This window comes from Felis catus, chromosome C1 (assembly GCF_018350175.1).
Source record: "Felis catus isolate Fca126 chromosome C1, F.catus_Fca126_mat1.0, whole genome shotgun sequence".
Classification (NCBI taxonomy): domain Eukaryota; kingdom Metazoa; phylum Chordata; class Mammalia; order Carnivora; family Felidae; genus Felis; species Felis catus.
The window spans coordinates 96482162-96504756 of NC_058375.1; the positions used below are offsets into that span (position 1 = coordinate 96482162).

At 38.1% G+C, this 22595-nt stretch overlaps 1 protein-coding gene across 6 annotated transcripts in view; it reads left to right on the forward strand.

Annotated features, from left to right (window-relative positions):
• LRIG2 (leucine rich repeats and immunoglobulin like domains 2) overlaps nucleotides 1-22595 on the forward strand; it is a 68929-nt gene that overhangs the window by 20020 nt on the left and 26314 nt on the right. For 5 of the 6 annotated variants that reach the window (XM_045033303.1, XM_045033301.1, XM_003990477.6 and 2 more), the window contains 7 exons: nucleotides 16415-16480; nucleotides 18293-18367; nucleotides 18539-18673; nucleotides 19176-19319; nucleotides 19437-19580; nucleotides 20320-20463; nucleotides 20669-20812. In XM_045033303.1, coding sequence (XP_044889238.1) covers nucleotides 18297-18367; nucleotides 18539-18673; nucleotides 19176-19319; nucleotides 19437-19580; nucleotides 20320-20463; nucleotides 20669-20812 — 782 coding nt within the window. In that variant the 5' untranslated portion in view covers nucleotides 16415-16480; nucleotides 18293-18296. The remainder of the gene's footprint in view (nucleotides 1-16414; nucleotides 16481-18292; nucleotides 18368-18538; nucleotides 18674-19175; nucleotides 19320-19436; nucleotides 19581-20319; nucleotides 20464-20668; nucleotides 20813-22595) is intronic. The other variant, XM_045033302.1, reaches the window with a different exon arrangement.

Here is a 22595-nt window from a genome sequence, read left to right on the forward strand (position 1 = left end):
CCAGATGTATTAGTCAACTTCTGTTTTGCCAAGTGACACCATTAGAACCCCTTTCCTGTGGATGCCTGGGTGGCTCAGTCATCTGAGCATCTGACTCTTGATTTCGGCTCAGGTCATGATCTCACAGTTGTGAGATCAAGCTCCACATTGGGCTCTGTACTGGGCGTGAGGCCTGCTTAAAGATTCCCTCTCCCTCTCCCTTGCCCCTCACCCTTCGCCCTTGACCTCCCCCTCTGCCCTTCCCCTGCTCGTGGGTGTACAGTCTCAAAAAAAACCCAAAAAACAACAAAGTACAAAAAAAAAAAAATCCTCCTCTCCTCCAGTTATTTGTTGTCATGGTCATTTCATGACAGCCCCCCAAAATTAGGGATCACATAATTTTAGAAATAAGGACAAGTCTGTACATTAAATATATTTAGCTTTATGGAAAACTTGTAACCTTGTCCTTATAGTTTTCATTTCACTGTGGACTGGTAAAAACTTTTATCATGTATTAGGGAATTAGGGAATCACTGCTGTATTAGATTAATGAGTTTTCATACGTATTTAGTTAATTATAGTTTCTTTCTTGTCTCTTCTGTTCTCATTATAGCAACTTTAAGATTTGTGTGGGGGGCGCCTGGGTGGCTCAGTTGGTTGAGCGTCCGACTTCAGCTCAGGTCGTGATCTCAGTTCGCGAGTCGAGCCCTACATTGGGCTCACTGCTGTCAGTGCAGAGCCAGCTTCGAATCCTCTGTCCGCCCCCCCCCCCCCCCCCCCCCCCCCCGCCAGTTGCATTGGTGTCAGTGCTCTCTCTCTCTCTCAAAAATAAACATTAAAAAAAAAAAGATTTGTTTGCATTTGTTCTTTGAGAATAGTTGTGAATTGATGAGTTCTTTAGCATACAAAGAGGACATTAACTTATGTAGAATAATTCTAGGAAGTCCAAATTTACACAGAGGTCAGTGTCTTGCTGTTAAGTGACATTGGCAAAATGTTTTCACTGTTAGTTAACAGGTGGAGCCATCCTTTATCCCTTCAAAGGTCCTGACCTCACTATCAGTAACTTGTGTGATGTCAAGGAAAAACTGCATAGCTTTGTCTGTACTTCATACTTCCTTTCTAAAGGGGCAGGTAATCTGTAATATCCTTCTGTTCTGCATTTATAGTGATACTGGTAAGGATTAAGATACTCTTTGGAAAACATTTTTAGGTTTTAGAAAGGGATATGTTAGGGGAGTTGATTTGAGGGCCTCCTAAGCTCATTTCAGATGTACATATGTTTTCTGAAAATGAACTATCAGCCTTCCATTGTATGTTATGAAGAAAACTATGAGAGGCAGGACCATAACTTTGACGTAACTTGATACTCTTTGGTTGTATAATCTAGCTGAAATGTGAAAAGAACTTTAATTGCTTTAAACCACAAGGTGGTGAACTGAAAATGAGTCCTTTTAAAAAGTACAGATGTGATTTCCTTTCTTCTGAGGTCCTTCATTTACCTCATTTATTACAGTCAACCGTTATTTTCCACTTCCTCCATCCATTTTGTTGTGTCCATGATACTTTTCACCATACTATTTTTTTCTTAATTTTTTTATGTTTATTTCTGAGAGAGAGAGAGAGAGAGAGAGTGAGCGAGCAAGCAGGGGAGGGGCAGAGATAGGGAGACACAGAATCTGAAGCAGGCTGCAGGCTCTGAGCTGTCAGCACAGAGACTGATGCGGGGCTCCAACCCCATACTGTGAGATCATGACCTGAGCCAAAGTCAGACGCTCAACTAACTGAGCCACCCAGGCACCCCTCACCATACTTCTTACACAGAGATTATGAAACTGAGCCTGCCCTGGTTTAATTTTTTTTTTTTAATGTTTATTTATTTTTGGGAGAGAGACAGAATGTAAGTGGGGGAGAATCCAAAGTAGGCTCCAGGCTCTGAACTGTCAGCACAGAGCCCGACATGGGGCTTGAGATCACAACCTGAGCCGAAATGGGATGCCTGGCCGAGGCACCCAGGCGCCCCACCTGCAGTGGTTTAAGAAGCCTGGTTTACTCTGATCAAACCCAGATAGAACTTCCTTCTCTTGGCCTCTAGGCTTCCATAGGTCAGAAATCAGAGGAAACTCTTTTTGCTGTGGATAATATCACTCTGTTCCAAGTCTACACTTCGGAGTAAAGAACTGGAAAGGTTCCCTACCCCATCATTCCCCTTACCTGTCACATTCTCACCACCAACTAGTGTCTGCCAGGAGACCATCACCACCAGTCTCATTATGCCCTTGATTCTTGTTTACACCAGTCTCCACAATCTCAGGCCCTTCAGGTTATCTCTTCTCTCCCAGAGACAGCCCCAACTCCCTTGGCCCTCTTTTTGCCTTTAGCAGGCATCATCTTCTGACATGCTACATATTTTACTTTGTCTTCTTTTCAGTAGATTGTAAATATTATGAGGGTGTGGATTTTTGTTCGTTGCTGTAGATGAACAGTGATCAGCAGTAGTAGGTACTCAAAAACATTTGTTGAATGAAGGTAGTAAGTAATTGAATTAAAGTGTGTGATTTTGCCTTCTGAGAAGGTAGATCAGGATAAATTCAAAGCATTTGAATTTATTCATTTGCTTCTCTAGTCTTTTATATATCTTATTAGATGATTTCTTTTTAAGGCATCTCATTTTCCATAGGAAACATTGTGAATGAATCAGGGTATTAGCTAATTATTTGTATTTTAACATCATCTGTTTTTTTCTTTTTCTTTTTCTTTCTTTTTTTTTTTTTTTTTTTTACCAAAAGAGAGAAATTCTAAATATAGGCACATTAAGTTACTACTAACTGTAGCTCCCATCCTACTCTGTCTGAGGTGTTTTGTGTAAGTGTACTAAAATTCAGAAAAACTTTTTTCCATGCACAAATAATTTTTGTTTTTATAGGACTTTGTAGCATCTATTAGATATTTACTAAATATGAATGAATAATCAGTAGCACATAGAGTGTCATGGTTTACAGCTGTGGTTTGAGGAGTTTTTAATAGCCTGTACAACCTCATTCCTACCTGTACAGCAGCCATCTGTTTCTAGAGTTGGGGTACTTCAAAAGGCATTTTGTCTTTCACATGCCCTGTCTTTCTAGGCGCTAGGAGAAACACCAGTTTTATTCTTCAAAAGAAACAGACCTGCTGGAAAATTCCTAAAGTACGTTTTGGGGGGATGGGAATATACTACTATAGTGTTTCCAGAATCAAATATATATTGTCCTTGGCTTGCATACTACTGTTATAATGAATTGTTTGACTTCCAGAAATCATTTCAAAGCTTATACAATATGCTTTTCTTTCATTGTACTAAAGATTTAACATATTTCATTTTTATCTTAGTCTGTCTGGGGAAGTGACAAACAGATGTGATCCCATGAAATCTTTTGTGATCTTCAAGGCATTTTTATTAGTTCAGAAGATACCCAAGTGAGAAAGCCTACAATGAGAGAACCTTATATCTGAACTAATATATACCTGATACAGATCATTTAGGACTGGTTGTTAACACAGGTCTACCCTGAATTATCTTGATATTTTACATTGAGCCCAGCATAATTTAAACTTGTTTTGGCACTATGAAAGTGCCTGTCTTTTTTTTTTTTTTTTTTTTTTTTAACATTTATTATTTAGAGACAGACACAGAGCATGAGCATGGGAGGGGCAGAGAGAGGGGGAGACACAGAATCCAAAGTAGGCTCCAGGCTCTGTGCTGTCAGCACAGAGCCCGATGCAGGGCTCAAACTCACAAACCACGAGATCATGACCTGAGCCGAAGTCGGACACTTAACCGACTGAGCCACCCAGGTCCCCCTGAAAGTGCCTGTCTTAACACACTTTATCTAGCATTGATTATTATTAAAAGTTTTGTTTTTGATAACTTGGTAGGGGGAAAGTGGTATTGCTTTAATTACTTTTCTTTGTGCAGTCTGTTTGTTTCTCTTAATTAACTTTGCTTCTAGTGCTTGCCTTGCCCTGAGTGGCACTTAATTTTAGATGTCAGAACCACTTGGAAAGAAGAGTGATAGCGTGCTTAGTAAACCCCTAAGGATTTTTACCTTCAACCTTTGCCCTTTCAGATAAGATCTTGCTGGGCATGGAAACAATAGTTAAGGGATTTACTTCTTTACTGCAAAAAGGAAAGAAACCTAGGGTCATTAGCTTTGCTATGGGCTCTCATACCCAAGCCCAAATCCCAGTCCTCCCCAGTGAAATTATGTAGCCAAGGATTATCCAAGAATTAACTAATATTTCTTGCTGCATGTAACTACAAATTGATTTTGAAAATCCTGGTTTGGGTGGGGGTGGGGCACCTGGATGGCTTAGTCTGTTGAACATCTGGCTCTTGGTTTTGGCTCAGGACATCATCTCATGATTCATGAGTTTGAGCCCAGCATCGAGTTTGGGCTCTGCCCTGATGGTGCAAAACCTGCTTGGGATTCTCTCTCTCTCTCTCTCTCTCTCTCTCTCTCTCTCTCTCTCTCTGTCTCTCCTGCTTGCGCTCATGCGTGTGCGCTCTCTCCAAATAAGTGAATAAATTTAATATCTTATTTGGGGTACCTGGCTGTCTCAGTTGGTGGAGCTTGTGACTCTTGATCTTAGGGTTGTAAGTTTGAGCCCCATGTTGGGTGTAGAGATTACCTAAAAGTAAAATCTTGAAAAAAAAAGTCTTATTTTAAAAAGCTTACATAGGGGCGTCTGGGTCGCTCATTCAGTTGAGTGTCTGACTCTTGATTTCGGCTCAGGTCATGATCTCAGTTCAGGATCATGGGATTGAGCCCCGCATCAGGCTCAGTGCTGAGCATGGAGCTTCTCTTCCTCTGCCCCCTCCCCCTGGCCCTTCTCCCCTGCTCACGCACGTTCTCGCTTTCTTTCTCGCTCTCTCAAAATAAAAATTTTTTTAAAAGCATACATAAATTATACAAGGGCATATATACTCATTTTTTAAAAAGCAAAACAAATGTGTAGTCCCTATCAAAATAATACCAGCATTCTTCACAGAGCTAGAACAAACAATTATAAAATTTGTATGGGACCAGAAAAGACCCTGAATAGCCAAAGCAATCCTAAAAAAGAAAACCTAGAGGCATTACAATTCCAGACTTCAGGCTGTATTACAAAGCTGTAATCATCAAAACAGTGTGGTACTGGCACAAAAACAGACACTTATGTCAATGGAACAGAATAGAGAACCCAGAAATAGACCCACAAATGTATAGCCAACTAATCTTTGACAAAGCAGGAAAGAATATCCAGGAAAAAGAGTCTCTTCAGCAAATGGTGCTGAGAAAACTGGACAGTGACATGCATAAGAATGAACTTGGACCACTCTCTTACACCATACACAAAAGTAAACTCAATGGATGAAAGACCTAAACGTAAGACAGGAAGCCATCAAAATCCTTAAGGAGAAAGCAGGCAACAACCTCTTTGACCTCAGCTGCAGCAATTTCTTACTTGACATGTCTCTGGAGGCAAGAGAAGCAAAAGCAAAAATGAACTATTGCGATTGAGGTAAAATCTTCTGCACAGAGAGGGAAATAGTCAGCAAAACTAAAACGCAACCAATGGGATAGGAGAAGTTATTTGCAAGTGACATATCAAGAAAAGGGCTAGTATCCAAAATCTATAAAGACCTTATCAACCTAAACACTCAAAAAACAAATAATCCAGTGAGGAAATGGGTGAAAGACATGAATAGACACTTTTCCAAAGAAGACATCCAGATGGCTAACACACACATGAAAAGAAGTTCCACATCACTCATCATCAGGGAAAAACAAATCAAAACCACAATGAGATACCACCTCACACTTGTCAGAATGGCTAACATTAACAACTCAGGCAACAACAGATAATGGTAAGGATGCAGAGAAAGAGGATCTCTTGCACTGCTGATGGGGATGTAAACAGGAAAACACTGCAGCCACTCTGAAGTGGAACTGCAGCCACTTTGGAAAACAGTATGGAGGTTCCTCAAAAAATTAAAAATAGAACTACCCTGCAACCCAGCAATTGCACTACTGGGTATTTGTCCAAAGGATACAAAAATGCTGATTTGAAGGGACATATGCACCCCAATGTTTAGAGCAGTGCTGTCGACAATAGCCAAAGTATAAAAAGAGCCCAAATGTCCATCGACTGATGACTGGATGAAGATGATGTGATATGTGTGTGTGTGTGTGTGTGCGTGCGTGCGTGCGCGCGCGCGTGTGTCTACACACACACATTGGAATATTACTTGGCGACCAAAAAGAATGAATACTTGCGATTTGCAACAATGTGGATGGAACTAGAGGGTATTATGCCAAGCAAAATAAGTCAGAGAAAGACTAATATGACTTCACTCATATGTGGAATTTAAGAAACAAAATAGATGAACATAGGGAAGGGAAGCAAAAATAAGATAAAAACAAGAGGGAGACAAACCATAAGAGACTCTTAAATATGGAGAACAACCTGAGGGTTGCTGGTGGCGTGTTGGGTGGGGGGGATGGGTTAAATGGGCTAGGGGCATTAAGGAGTACGCTTGTTGGGATTAGCTCTGGGTGATGTGTTAAGTGATGAATCACTAAGTTCTGTTCCTGAAATTGTTATTACACTATATGTTAACTAACTTGGATTTCAATTAAAAAAAAAAAAGCAAAACAAATGTATTAAATAGAAATAAAAGCATCCATAACTTCCTTTACCCCTTTTATCCTTCCTTCCTGTGTTACAAATAGGAATTTATTTTATAGGAATTTCATCTTGATAGTAAATATAATTTAGTGGCATATGGGTGTCAGTGAGACTTCAGGGTAATCCTGTAAACTCCAAGAGGGATCATATAAACTCCCCAAATGTCTGTTTTGTTCATGTTTGCTTAGCGTGTTGCCTGGCAAATGGTAGGTGTCAAATCTTTGTTGACAGGTTTATTATAGGCCCAAGAAAAGGGAAAGAATTGAAAGAATCTCAACAGAGCATCCTCTGGCCACAGACTTTGGTGTATTAGATTTTTGGATGAGTGCAATCGTTCTCAGGGCTGACTGTCACTTGGAGAGCTTTTACAAAATACTGTTACTTGAGCCCCACACCCCAGTGATTCTGATTTGATTGGTCTGGGGTGAGACCCTAGCATCAGTATGTTAGGGTCTTCTCTGATGATGCTGCAGCAGTGGTAGAGAAGTACTGAACCATGGGCAGTTGTTGCTTATTGAATGTTAATTGAGATCTGTGCTTAATTCTTTAGAAGTCCTTTATGCTTTGGAGGACACTTACATTTTTATAGGGAATATTGTCCTGCTTATGTTTTAATATATTAAAAATATTTTGCTTTTCTTAATACACAACATATATAGTCTGCACATGGATATTCAAAGAATCCTGATGCTAGAAAATACATTTCCCTCATCTTTGGTCCATGACATTTTATATGGCACATTTTATGTTTTAAAGGTCCTTAAATACTAATGGAAAACTGGCATTTAGCAGAGAAAACACATCCTATTAAAAGTGTAACAAAAATATTTTTTAAAAAATCTGGAATCTTATGCAGCATTCTTATGCACTATTTTCTTTTCCATGCCAAAGTAAGTGACTTACCTGGTTTATTCTGTAATATTCCAGTCATCAAAAATGTTAAGATGTTCAGCTCATGCAAATAAAAAATCAATTTAAGTAACTAGATCCCATCTGAATTTTTAATTTTATGTTTGGGACAAAAACCAGAGGAGCAGAATAGTTAATACAAGTTTTACTTTGCTATAAGCCTTTTTTTTTTTTTTTAAGTGCATGCTTTTTTTTTTTTTTTAACCTTTCTCCTTATCTTGTCCTTCCCCAGTTTTTCCCCCAGAAAGAACTTATGTCATTTGTAACAAACTTAACTGTAGGAATAACTATCAGAATAACTAATGGTGATTAGCAGTTTTAAAGTTAAACCATAAATAGTGCAACATCAGTGAAGTGTGGCATAAATAAATGTGTAACAATACTTCTTAGCTTTGGGTTTCTCTTACATTTTTATTTTTCACATATCTGTTTGCAAAATCACTATTATGTCTTGCTTATATAATCAAAATCTTGGCAGGTTGCTGCAAGAAAAGCATAACCAACCCAGAGCGTCAATATGCTTATTTGAGGAGATACTAGACTTTGTGCCAGGTTAAGCTAGGTGGATGTTAAGGAATGATGGATTACATTAATAATGAAAAACCCAGCCAATGCTTGGCTTTGGTTAGACCTTCCTTTTCTATCAATGATGTAAATGATAAGATAACTTGTTTTAATATCCATTCACTCCTAAAAATCTTTTTTTTTTTAATTTTTTTTTTTTAACATTTATTTTTGAGACAGAGAGAGACAGAGCATGAATGGGGGAGGGTCAGAGAGAGGGAGACACAGAATCTGAAACAGGCTCCAGGCTCTGAGCTGTCAGCACAGAGCCCGACGCGGGGCTCGAATTCACGGACCGCGAGATCATGACCTGAGCCGAAGTCGGCCGCCTAACCGACTGAGCCACCCAGGCGCCCCCTAAAAATCTTTATAACACCAATAATACATAAATAATCTGATATAAAGGTGTGAACCCAGTTGATACCCAGAAAATGCTTACTAATGATGATGGAAAATGCATAGCTTTCTGTATATTTTCATGTCTAAGCAACAGCATTTGTTCTTCAATTGCTGAATTATTATTTTATTAGTATGCAATGGTTTTGTGCTGCTTGCTTAAATTTTACCTGCTCACTGGGTTCTACAGTGGAGTTTAGTGTTTCATAAATCAGTCCAAAAACTAAGTCTAGTATGTTTGTATTTTCTACTATCTTTCTGAGGTATATTACTGATTAGGAACACAAGAAAACATCTAGTTTTTTTTTTTTTTCCTTTTGTCCAGTTTGTAATTAGCCTAATTTGGTCAATTTAGGGTGTTATTCTGAAAAACATTCTGTGGGAAGAATTCTAATTTCTTAGAAGAGTAACAGAATTAAAATCTTTCCTAGTTACATTCTTGGTTGAAGATAGATTTTCTAAAAAAAAAATTATTAATGTTTTTATTTTATTTTTGAGAGAGAGAGAGAGAGCACGTGGGAGAGGGGCAGAGAGAGAGGGAGACACAGAATAAGCGGGCTTAAGGCTCCACACTGTTAGCACAGAGCTTGACTTGGGGCTCAAACTCAACTGTGAGATCATGACCTGAGCCGAAGTTGTACACTTAACTGACTGAGCCACCCAGGCACCCCGGTTGAAGATAGATTTTGTGAGTTTAATTGTAGACAGTATTTTCCCATAGTAAACTGTTAAGGCATATAAAGTGGAAAAATAACAGTTCCTTTGTCCCACCTAAGGAAAACCCACTGTCAACTGTTTCTTGGGTATACTTCTCAAAGTTCTACACATATATATATCTTTTTTCTTTTCTTTTTTAAATGTGTGCACACATGTATGCACACACATGAAGGAAGCCATATAGTGTACCATGCATAAATAAATGTGTTATTGCTGCAGAGATATCTGTTGCATGGAACTTTCATAAGTTATTTTAGTGATCCCATTTTGATAAATATTTAGGTTTCTTTTTATTTTATGATTTTGCTTTTCTAATAAGTTCCTGGTAGATATCTCTTCATAATTATGTGTCTATATATAGAATAGATCCAAAGATCACTGGGTTATTCTAAAACATCAAATCTTGTGATATAGGTATGTATTTCAATAACTTGACCAAACCTTTGGTGGACTGCCTTGTTATTGGAATCTTTCTCATAAAATTTGAGTTAGGTGCCTGGGTGGTTCATTGTCCGACTTTGGCCCAGGTCATGATCTCACGGTTCCTGAGTTCAAACCCCACGTCAGGCTCTATGCTGACAGCTCAGATCCTGGAACCTGCTTTGGAATCTGTGTCTCCCTCTCTCTCTGCCCCTCCCCTGCTCATGCTCTCTCTCTCTCTCTCTCAAAAATAAACATTTAAAAAAAAGTTTAAAATTGGAGCTCATAAGCAATATTTAGTTATTACTTTTAAGTTAATGTAGGGGAGTAGTTCCAATTAATTGGCTTGGGAAGTGGATTATATCTGTGTATAAAATAGATAGATACTCAGAAAAAGTGATAATGCTGGGCCATCCAGTAGTAACTTATTATATACATGCTCATTTGTCTTCCAAGCATTTTATATATATAATTATTTTTTTAAATCTGAGCAGTTGGGTGAGTTTGGTACAGTTAAATGTAGAAGAGACTGAAGATTAGACAGGTTGAATGCCTCGCCCAGGGGCCCAGAACTGGGCACATGGAAACTCTATTCCTAAGTGTAACTGTAGAATTCATATTTCCTGGTTTTTTGTTGTATTCCTTCCAATGCGTGCTTGCTTCGGTAGCACATATACTAAAATTGTATTCCTTCCAGTGAAGCGACATTTTCAGTCATTAAGAATCCAGCAAAAGATAATGGAAGAAAACAAAACATGCCTCTGATTCTTGAAATGAATGCTGCCATCTTCTTAACACCTCCAACTTTTTGGATTCATATACATTATATTATGAATAAGTGATGTAAGTGAAGGATAGACTATTTAATTTGGAATTGCATTATGCTTCATGCTATAATAAAATCTCATTTATGCTAAAGATAATTTACCCAACATCTCTAGCCATCTCTGGTTCAACCAAAAAACCAAAATGCTTCCAGGAAGCATTTCTTCATAAATGGAGCTGCTCAGACTCTCACTCAGATCTCATTTACTCCCATTTCAGATAGTTCTAACATGCACTGGGGTTTCCTACCTATGACAGTTGATTAGAAGCAATGAATTAGAAAAACCACAGGTAGCACCGTTACAGACAAGAAAGCCAACAGTTCCAAGAAGGAATAGTTTTTGGTGTAATGCTGGTAGTAGTAGAAGAAAAACCTACAAGCAGACAGAATTTTAAGAGTTGTTTTGGAATCCTTGTCTTTCGTATACTCCAGGAGTACTCAAGTTGTTTAAAACCAGTATGTTGATTGATTGTAATGTTAATCCTGAGTATTATTTTTAAAAATAAATTACGCTAGATACACTTTAATTAACAAGACAGGGATTTCCATTCACAAAAGGGTAAATTTTGCTGGATAAAATCCGTGTAGCATTGTCATACCCAAACTAGTGGATATGATGTATCCTTTTAACTTCAGTGAAGGGCCCTTTTCACTTTTAAAGCATTGTTGTTGCTGAAGTTCACAGCATAGCCTATTAGTGCTGCAGATTCTCAAAAACAAAAAAGATTGATGATGACTCAGAAGTGTACACATGTGACCGGGCAGAAGAGAACCTGTGCATCTCTGATGCTGCAGGAATTTTTTGCAATTGCCTTGCAGACCTTAATTTCCTCCTCAGAGCATTGTGATTGCTCTGTACATTCTATAAATTATTTACACCCTGATGGTACTAAACGACTACATTAATGGCACCTCTGGCTCCACATGATATCAAGAACTTTAATAATTCATCACTTATTACAGCTTACATCCCTGTAAATTGGCATGAGTGGGAGCTGAGTTGACAACATTGAGATAAGGCCTTCTGTGAGACCTTTACTCTCCAAACATCGTATCCATAAATACTCAGATATTAGTGGTGTTTAAAAATAAAGGAAAGATAATTGGCTATTACAAAGCTAGACTCTTTAGGCTATATTTATCAAGCATTAGATTACTTCAGGTTCTTAAGTACATCTTAGGGATATTCAAAGTGAAAATTTTTGAAAGATACTTCCTCATTTCAGGACTACCACTTAAAAAAAAAAGAAAAGCCTAACACTAGCATTAGCTTATTATCCACACTGAATGGAATTAATGATTGGCCACTGGGAATGATGATGAGAGACTTTAAAAAATCATTCAAATTCTTAATCTAGGAGTTTTATATCTGATAATAGAAGTCTTCCAATTTTAGTCTTCTTCAGCTGTTTTGGAGTACTTTATTATTTTTTTTTAATTTTTAAAAAGCATTTATTTTTGAGACAGAGACAGAGCTTGAGTGGGGGAGGGCAGAGAGAGAGGGATACACAGAATCCGAAGCAGGGTCCAGGCTCTGAGCTGTCAGCACAGAGCCCGACCTGGGGCTCGAACCCATGAACCGTGAGATCATGACCTGAGCTGAAGTTGGACACGTAACCAACTGAACCACCCAAGCGCCCCTGGAGTACTTTACAAAAAGAAATAGGAAAGGCATGGTTACGGAAAGCATGTGTCTATGCACTCCCATATTCACATGTCATGATTAAATTCCAGAGTGAAATTTAGGTATAAAAGAATTTGCCCATTTCCAGGGAAGAGGGGGAAGGGTTAAGTTGATCTTGAATCTATCTTTAGTTCTCCAGTGACTGCACCTGAGTACTATCAATGTTGCTTTCAAAAAAGACAAAAAGGTTACTAAAGTTGACAGCTTGTAACCCTAGCATTTAGCACAGTGCCTGGCACATGGTACCTGATGATCAGATCAATCCATATAATTCTAGTCAGCTGGTATTTTGATAACTTAAAGTTATACTGATTCATACTATAGTAGTCCCCCTCCCCCCTTATTCACAGGAGATGCATTCCAAGACCCCCAGTGGTTGCCTGAAACCATGGATAGCACTGAACCCTATATATATTACCATGTTTTTTCTGACACATACACACCTATGGTAAAATTTATAAATTAGGCACAGTAAGGCATTAACAGCAATAATAACAAAACAGTTATAACAATATACTATAATAAGAGCCAGATGAATGCAGTCTCTCTCAAAACACTGTGCTGTACTCACCCTTCTTATGATGCTGTGGGATGGTAAAATGCCTGCATGATGAAATGAAGTGAGGTGAACGATGCAGGCATTTGCAGCATAGTGTTAGGATCATCTGCTTCCAGATCCTGGGTGACTGTGAACACCTGAAGTCACAGAAAGCCACACCGTGGATAAGGGGGTTGGGGGAACTACTGTAGTTGTTTTCAATGCTAGCACTATTTTAGGAGTGTATTGTAGTTCACTGTTAGTGTTTTTAAACTTCCACCTAATGTGGATTTGTCACAGAAGGGGTCCACAGAGCCTCATTATGGGGTTCTGACCTCTGAGGCATATATTCTTTTTTTTTATCCATAATCAAAACTTTATTGAAAAACTGACACCAAAATAGGATATCACTAGTGTATATCTCACAGAATTAAAACATTGTTTTGGTAGATTAACTGGAAATACTGAACTGATTAGGCTTTTGGCGATATAACACAAGTTCAGGAGGTTTTGTGGATCATTAGTGTTGCTTTCTTCTAAATGAACACCCTTCTGTGAGTCTGGCCTTTCCTCCTGTTGGCTGGCACAACACAGTTGAACAGCCTACACAAAGAACCACGGTATGAACATGGCTCAGACATCCATAAAATAGGAGTGTGGGTTTTGAATTAGCTGTTTCTTTCTTTTTTCTTTTCCTCCATTGAGGGCCAGTGTTGTAAATCTCTAGCCAAAGAAAGGCATATTAATCCTTTTGCGGGCCCAGGCAATCTGTTCTGTAAGGCGACACCCCTAGTGAGCGCCATGCCAGTGCACTTGCGGCATCTGAGGTATATATTCTTAAGATAGCATTGTCCTCTAGGGAGGCTCCAGAGTATTTCAGGTATCCTTTGGATACTATCAAAAAGCCTTTAGAGGTTGGGGCACCTGGGTGGCCCAGTCGGTTGACTGATCGACTTTGGCTCAGGTCATGATCTCACGGTTGGTGGGTTTGAGCCCTGCATCAGGCTCTGTGCTGGCAGCTCGGAGCCTAAAGACTGCTTTCAATTCTGTGTCTCCCTTTCTCTCTGCCCCTCCCTGTCTCGTGCTTGCTCGCTCTCTCAAAAACAAATAAAACATTAAAAAAATTTTTTTAAAGCCTTTAGAAGTTCTTCAAAGAGATAGAGAAAATTAATCTTTCCCCCATTAGAGACACTGGACAGTTTTCACTGATACTTAATACAAAATAGTTTATGCCATGTATAAGTTGGGTTAACTCGGTTGCTTTAGATTTTTTAAATTATGGTTTCCTTTAAAAGCGATTATCTGCTTGTCATTGACTTCCATGAGAGAACTGCAGGAGATGAATACAGTCAAGAGTTACATTGCCAGAGAGATTAGGGTTCGGGAAGGCCTTGGAAGCACTGGTATGGTTAAAATGAAAGCTCTTGGGGCACTTGGGTGGCTCAGTCGGTTGAGCATCCGACCTCAGCTCAGGTCGTGATCTCGCGGTCTGTGAGTTCAAGCCCCGTGTCAGGCTCTGTGCTGACAGCTTGGAGCCTGGAGCCTGCTTTGGATTCTGTGTCTCCCTCTCTCTCTGCCTCTCCCCTGCTCATTCTCTGCCTCTCTCTGTGTCAAAAAATGAATAAACATTAAAAAAAAAAATAAAATGAAAGCTCTTAATCTATGAAAGGGAAAAAATTAAATTTCAGCAAGCATGAGATATGGAATTAAATCACACTGTGCTAGCCTGCTACACAGATGGTACTCGCTCTCTACTTGCCAGACCAACCATGTTGAAGCAGAAAGTGGACTATCTAACTTAAATTAGAAGAGCTGAATTTCTTCTTTAGTTGAAATGCCACAGTAAATATCTTTTGTGTAAAATTCAGTGTTTGTTGTTCAGTCGCAAGTGTGAATTGGATGAAAGTATCCAAATACAAGATTTTTATGTGGAGCAAATTCCTATTTTTCTCTCTCACGTTTCCCAGCACACACCTCTAGTCATGAGTGTCCTTGAGCTGATATCTGGTGCCAGCCAGATACCTTGGAGTAAAGGTTTTAGAACTGTTGTGGAAAAGTGATGGCTTCATCTAGGCTTAGTTATGTTATGTGTGAATTAAGCTCCTAAGTGAAAGTGGCTGAAATTTTACATATGGACAGACACGGATCTAGCTGTGAACCAATTGTTCTGCTGTGATAGAGACATCATTCAAACCTGCATGCATCTGTCAACTCCCTGTGGTGGCACAGTGAGATAAAGTGATCTGTAATGTTTCTCTAGTGTGTCCCTATTGCTAGCCATATTGTAATGTATAATACATCTCTTGGGCAGACAGCTTGAGTGGGCTGGATTCCACTTCAGCCCTGTAAAGATGCCAGGAAGCATCAAGGTGAATTTTTAAAGCCTATTTAAATATTTAGACTCCTGACTAATTTCAGTGAAATCTCCGCTATATCTAACAAACCACGTGCTAGAAGTGAGATGGAATCTCAAGTTTATGGCTTCCTCACTGATTAGTTGTATGACCTTGGATTGACAAATTATTTATCTGCCTGTTTCTGTCTAGGGCAAGTGAGAATTGTAAATGGATTTGCCTCATAAGGTTGTTGTGTGGATTTTTAGGCAGTTAATATGTATAAAATACGTAGGAGAGTGCCTACCACTTAATAAACGTTAGCCACTGCCACCACTAACAGTCATCGTCATCAACATAATTTAGAGATGAATTTTTTTCCCTGAAGTTAGATTGCTTTTTTTAGGAAGACCGTATCTCTATCAAGGATATGACCAACCTCAATTCTCATATAGAGGCTCACAATCTTGTTTGTAAAGTCAATCTTCTTTTATTTATGCCTAAAGTATAATGTAGTATATTATTACGTATTATAATATTTATTATGCAAATTATATATTCATATTATGTTACTTTAAAGAAAGTATATTTTTTCTTTCAAAAATATATAAAGTATAGTCCATTATAAGAAAGTAGAAGATAATCACTAAAAGGGATGAAGGGACTCTATAACACTGCTGTGGAATGATCTATCTACAAGATACATTGTTACGAGAAAAAAGTAAGGGCACATTACTGTGTAAATTATTCGACCAGTTTTATAAAATTTTGCTAGTACGTGCATAGAATATTTGACAGGCTGCACAAGAAATGGTATATTTTCATTTGTTGCTGTTGGGGAGGAAAATTGTATGGCTGATGACAGGGTGGGAGACTTACTGTATTTCCTTTTATACTTATTGATTATTGAACCATGTGAATGTATTCCCTAGTTACTTATTAAAAAACTCATAAAAATGACAGTTGGGCATCCAACTTTGGCTCAGGTCATGATCTCACGGTTCATGAGTTCGAGCCCCATGTCAGGCTTTGTGCTGACAGCTCAGAGGCTGGAGCCTGCTTCAGATTCTGTGTGTGTGTGTGTGTCTCTCTTTCTGCCCCTCTCCCATTCATGCTCTGTCTCTCTAAATAAACTTTAAAAAATAAAATAAATAAAAAGCTCATAAAAATGAAATGTAAAATAGCTGTTTTGAAATCTAGATATTTATTCATCCCTTAGAAACTTTTTTTTTTCGTATTAAAAATTCACATTTGATAGGGCTTTTAGATTGTTTTAGTCCCCGCCCCTTGAAGTCTGTTTTCCAACACTAAACTAAGAATGATCTTTTGTCCTCCATTAGGGATTTGAGTCATAATCGGTTGTCTAACTGGAACATCAGCTTGGAGTCTCAAACATTACAAGAAGTGTAAGTTATTTTTATTTGTTTAAATATTTATTAAACTCTTAGATTTGATGGTGAATTATGCATTTGAGGATGTTCAATCCAGAAATGCTATCAAAAAATTGAGGGAAAAAATTTAAAAGACATTGTTTAAAAACCTAAACTGTTGTCTTTGGCTTTGCTACTATTTCTGACTCTGGACATCGTGCCAGAGGTTGGTGATTAGTTGCAAACTGTGTAGAAATATTCTGTCTACTTTCTTGGGACCAAAAATAAGATTTTTTTTCCCTCTTCAGAGTAAATATGTTTTGCTTGTTTTTTTGCCAATTTGAGCCAGTGAAACGCTCTATTGTGTAAACTTTTTTATGTCTTGACTTGTCCAAGATGGAGGCATCATGTCTAAAGTAGATTTACGTGAAATACAGTATTTTTTTTTTTTGTCTGTAATGTGGTGGTTAATATAGTTTCATTTTCTTTTTTTAAAATATAATTTATTGACAGATTGGTTTCCATACAATATCCATTGCTCATCCCAACAGGTGCCCTCCTCAATGCCCATCACCCACTTTCCCCTCTCTCCCACCCACATCCACCCTCAGTTTGTTCCTCAGTATCCAAGAGTCTCTTAATGATAGTTTCATTTTCTACTTCACTGAAGTTTTTCCTTTAATATTGAAATGTATTATTATGTATTTTTTGGAGGGAATTTTCTAAAATGATATTAATTATCAGTTTAATTTGTTTCTGACTGGGATAACTTGTTCATGCTGTCATTGTCCTTGCATTCTCTGCTTCCCCGCCCCAGTTGACTGGTTCTGATCTGCTGTGCACTGAATAAACAGTTGACAAGCTTATGAGCTGAAAGAATAGGCCCTGAAGAAAGTCCTGAAAACACGTCAATGGGAAATGCATGAGCTTTATTACATGGACTTTGTAACTTCACCTTGTTTCTTGGAGGCCTTTTACTTCTGGTTTCTTTGTATTCTAGATTATTGAGGTTGTTCAGTGACTGAAAACCAGATTAATGTAATGTGATTATATTAGATATGTACTAAAACATGGGAGACCACATGTTTAAAGAGCTGCTAGGATCAGATCGTGACATGTCACATCGTCTGTAAAATTAATGAATGATAGGGTCCATATCTCAGTGGGCAGATTCATCCATGGTCCCAAGCAACCCTCTCTAACTGTGAGTAATATCAAAAAACGTGTGTGTGTATTTAAAAAATTTACTTAATTAAAACTTTTATCTTATAAGATTCTTTTTTTTTTTTTTTCCAACGTTTATTTATTTTTGGGACAGAGAGAGACAGAGCATGAACGGGAGAGGGGCAGAGAGAGAGGGAGACACAGAATCGGAAACAGGCTCCAGGCTCTGAGCCATCAGCCCAGAGCCCGACGTGGGGCTCGAACTCACGGACCGCGAGATCGTGACCTGGCTGAAGTCGGACGCTTAACCGACTGCGCCACCCAGGCGCCCCAAAACTTTTATCTTATAAATAGATGTATAAAAAGATATGGATGGTTTAGTTATTTCTTCTTTAAGGAAGACTGAAATTAGCTGTCAGAAATGTAATTCAAGGACGTTGCTGGGATTAAAAATACTTCATGTGCAAAATATTGGTATCAGTCATAGAGCTACACCATGAAAAAGCATTTCTTATTAAAATCTTTAGTTTCTCAGCATAATGCATTTAGTCTATCTCATTCTGAGTCATAGGCCTTTTTAAATTTGGCACCTATCCTAAAGAATAATTATTAGCCAGAAACCAGAACTCAAGAGGCAACATTTCCCTCTCTAAACTTTTAAATCTGTTTTTCCCCCTTGCCTAGGAAAATGAATTATAATGAGCTAACAGAAATCCCATATTTTGGAGAACCAACCTCTAATATTACTCAACTCTCATTGTAAGTAAGATTTCAGATCTTTTAAATTATGAATAGTACAGTTTTAGAATGTTTCTTTTAGGTAGCCTTTTTGTCGATCCTCATTATTTAACATCCTTGTGGTCTGGGGTAGGTCTCTGTCAGTCGCTTCATTACAGTCTTTTTTTTTTTTTTCTTTTTTTTTTTTAATAGAATCCATAATTTAATCCCAGAAATAAATGCAGAGGCGTTTCAGTTTTACCCTGCTCTCGAGAATTTAGATCTCAGTTCAAATATAATATCAGAAATCAAGACATCTTCATTTCCTCGAATGCAGCTTAAATACCTGTAAGTAGATTTATTTTAAAGTGTATGTTTATGTACTGATAGTTATCTTCCCAGAGATGTCTGTTATTTATTGTGATTTTGATACGCTTATGTGAAACAAACCTAGGGGCAGTTTTTTGAGGTTGTTGTTATTTCTCTTATCAGGAAATATTAAGTATGCAGGTTAATTTTTGAGATTTAATTCTGGATTGTGTTTTACTAAACAGTTTTATAAAAGGTAAATAGCAGTGGTTTGTTAAATAGTGGTTTATCCTATACAATGATAATTAACGTGTGCGATAGTGTTTTACACTTTACAAAGCCTATTCATACATACCATTTGAACCTAAATGAAGTTGGTATTCTTATTTTGCACTTGCATAAACAAAGCAGTTAAATGATTTGTAAAGTTGTGTATAGTTGCTAAGTGGTAGAGCAGGGTGTCAGTCATAGACTTCAGGTAGCTGTCAGGTGGTAGAATGTTCCATTGCACTAAATTTTTTTGTTCTCTTGTTTATTTTAGGAATTTGAGTAATAATAGGATAACCATCTTGGAGGCTGGTTGCTTTGATAATTTATCTAGTTCCTTACTAGTGGTAAAGTTAAACAGGAACAGAATCAGCATGATTCCACCCAAGATCTTCAAGCTACCTCACCTCCAGTTCTTGTGAGTAACTAAATAGATGGGTTTTAAGAAGGTTGTCTTTTCTTTTAAATTATTTTAATTATTATTAGAGCAAATCAGCAAACCAAAGGTCTGACTGTTACATAATTTTTATTAAAGGGAACTTAAAAGAAACAAGATTAAGGTGATAGAAGGTCTGACATTCCAAGGACTTGACTCCTTAAGGTCTTTGAAGATGCAGCGGAATGGTATTAGCAAACTTAAGGATGGAGCATTTTTTGGCTTGGATAACATGGAAGAATTGTAAGTACTGTGAACTGGAATAGAATCTTGTTAGGAAAGGAGTCTGACTGGGACTTGTCAGTGCCCAATGGCTAAGATCGTTGCTTTAATTACACCCAGGTACATTAGTTCTTTCTCGCTTCTCTGATGTGAAGTAAGTATACACAGAGCTCTTTAAGCTTCGTTGTTGTTGTTTTTAGTATTTATTTATTTTTGGGAGACAGAGAGAGTCCAAGCAGGGGAGGGACAGAGAGAGAGGGAGACACAGAATCTGAAGCAGGCTCCAGGCTCCGAGCTGTCAGCACAGAGCCCGGTGCAGGGCTCGAACCCACGAAGGGTGGGATCATGACCTGAGCCAAAGTCAGATGCTTAACTGACTGAGCCACTCAGGCGCCCCCTTTAAGCTTTGTTATATAGAACTGGTATTTTTTTTGTCATTCTTACAAGCATTTTGTCTAACAAGTTTTTATTTTCTTAATGTTGGGGCCAGTGAAAATTACCAGAATTTACCTCAAACAGGTATATCAAACCCCTTAGTGGGTTGATTTTATAGATTTGGTATTTTAGACAGTCTTACTACCTCCTAGCGATAAATCTTAAGTAAAATCTAAATATTTATCAAGTAGAATTGGTTGGCTTACTTGGGTTTAGCAAAGATAGAGGCCTCACGGAGCAGGACCTCTTGAAGAGTTTTGGAATCTTCTCATTGCAGTGTCTTGTTCTGAACCATATTTTCTCCTTTCTTTCTCTAATTCTGCAGAGAACTAGAGCATAATAACCTTACAGAAGTGAACAAGGGGTGGTTGTATGGCTTGCGAATGTTACAACAGCTCTATGTGAGCCAGAATGCTGTTGAAAGAATCAGCCCTGACGCATGGGAGTTCTGCCAAAGACTGTCTGAACTGTGAGTGCTGGATGGCATTTGGCTGGAGGCTGTGAGACTAGAGTAGGTTGGGATAAGTCACTCCCATGGCCAATAATGAGGTGGAACATCCTGCTTTATTAGAAGTTTGTTGAAAGCTCTAAATTTATCATGTAAATAGAATGAGAATAGGAAAATTGAATTAAAATACAATGAATTCCTTACCTTCCATGTTTCTGGTTTTTAGTGATTTGTCCTATAACCAGTTGACCCGCCTGGATGAATCTGCCTTTGTGGGTCTGAGCTTACTGGAGAAACTGAATTTAGGGGACAACAGAGTCACTCACATTGCTGATGGTGTATTTAGGTTTCTTTCCAATCTTCAGACACTGTAAGTACATCTGTCTTTTCTTTTTTGCTAATTTTTATAAAACAGTAAAGCAAATTAAAATAACTAATCATAAGCTGCACATTTATGTTTATGTTAACATTTTGCAGTTCTTCTATCTTAGACTTAGGGGCAAGACAGTCTTATTTGTCTCTGTCCTCACACATAAATCTTACTTGTCTCTAGCCAGTTCAGTTTGTACTTTAATTTAGAATTTAATCAGCCGAACAACGGAGCATCTCTTGTTTCAGTTACCATGGAACAAAACACGGTTGTTAGTCAAGAATGCACATTTTCTTGTTCCTCCGACCTTGAACTACTTTCAAAACTGCTACTCGTTCAGAAGGATGCAGGCTGTGTAGTGGGAACAGCTATGGCAGGAGCCCTGTTCAGTGCTGCTAATTTCCTGCATGACTTTGGACAAAAAACCTTAAATTTATCAATGAGCTCATGTGTGCTAGGTGCTTTCAGAATAACAGGATATTATTGCTCTTTTCCATATTAGGAGGCTGAGGTTCAGAGAGGTTAAAATGATTTGCTTAAAGTTATACAACTTGTATTCCCAAGTGGTCTTTCATCCAAGTACTAAGCAGGCCTGACCCTGCTTAGTTTCAGAGACCAGACAGAATCAGGTGCGTTCAGGGGAAAGTCACACAGCTTGTCAATGAGCCAGGTCTGTTTGACACTGGCTTTTTACCATACTGCCTGAAAAACAAAATCACTTAACCTTCTGTGAGTGTCATTTTCTTTTTGTCTTCCTCCAGTGCAGGAGGGGCATAGGAGTAAATGGTTGCTATAGGCAATTTCCACTCTAAAATTCTGGGTTTCTGTAAGTTGGGTGTTTTACTCTGTCATGAAATGTAATTGAAAGAAGAGGTATTTTAACGAAATACAGTGATTTCAAACAGAGCAGAATAAGAGAAAAAGGCTAATTAGTAGAATTTGTAGATTGTAAAGTTCCTGAATAGGGGACTTTTTGGTCATCATATTCAGGGTTGATAAATGATCTCAGAAAAGAGGCAGGCTCCCAAATTGGAGACCTAGCCATCAGCGAGAAAGTTAGCATGATAGTTTTGTGAAGGTGTCTATATACCTGCACAAGTTTATTGGAATTTTTTTTTTTTTTTTTTTTTAGCTTAGCTTAATGAGGTATTTTTTCCTTCAGATTTGGCCCTGGAAAGTTAAAAGTGATTTTTTGTTGTTGTTCTTTTTTCTACATTATTAGAGGTGAACCTAGACCAGCTTAAACCCAGGAACTTAGATGCAGCTGCAGCCTTTTGGCATTTCAAAGACTGGCAGTCAGGTTCTTTCAGTACCACAGATTATTACTTTTAATATTAAAGTTGAGGAAAATAATCGCAGAAGTAAATGATTGTCTAATGCCACAGAGACGGTTAAGGCAGAATTAGAATAATATCTGAGAAATTTTGGCTTTAGATCAATACTCCTGCTGGAGTACTTACTCATTTTGTCCAGTGAGTTGTATTTATGCTGTGCTATGGAGGAAAGTCTTGAAGAGTTGAGTCGTCAGTTGTTTCAGTGTTTATCGCTTAGTAAAATAAAATGAACCCGTTAGCTTTCACTTCAAGTAAAGATATAGCTAAATAGGAAGCGTGATCTCCTATCTCCTGTTACTCACACAACTTTAAATGTCTCATTAAGAAAAGAGCTTTGTGTTTATTATGAGATGACTTAAGGAAGCAAAAGCGATTATCTATAACTGGTACTTCTTCTAGCGGGGCATTGTGTAGTACAATTGCATTTCCTCTGAGGACGCAACAGTGGA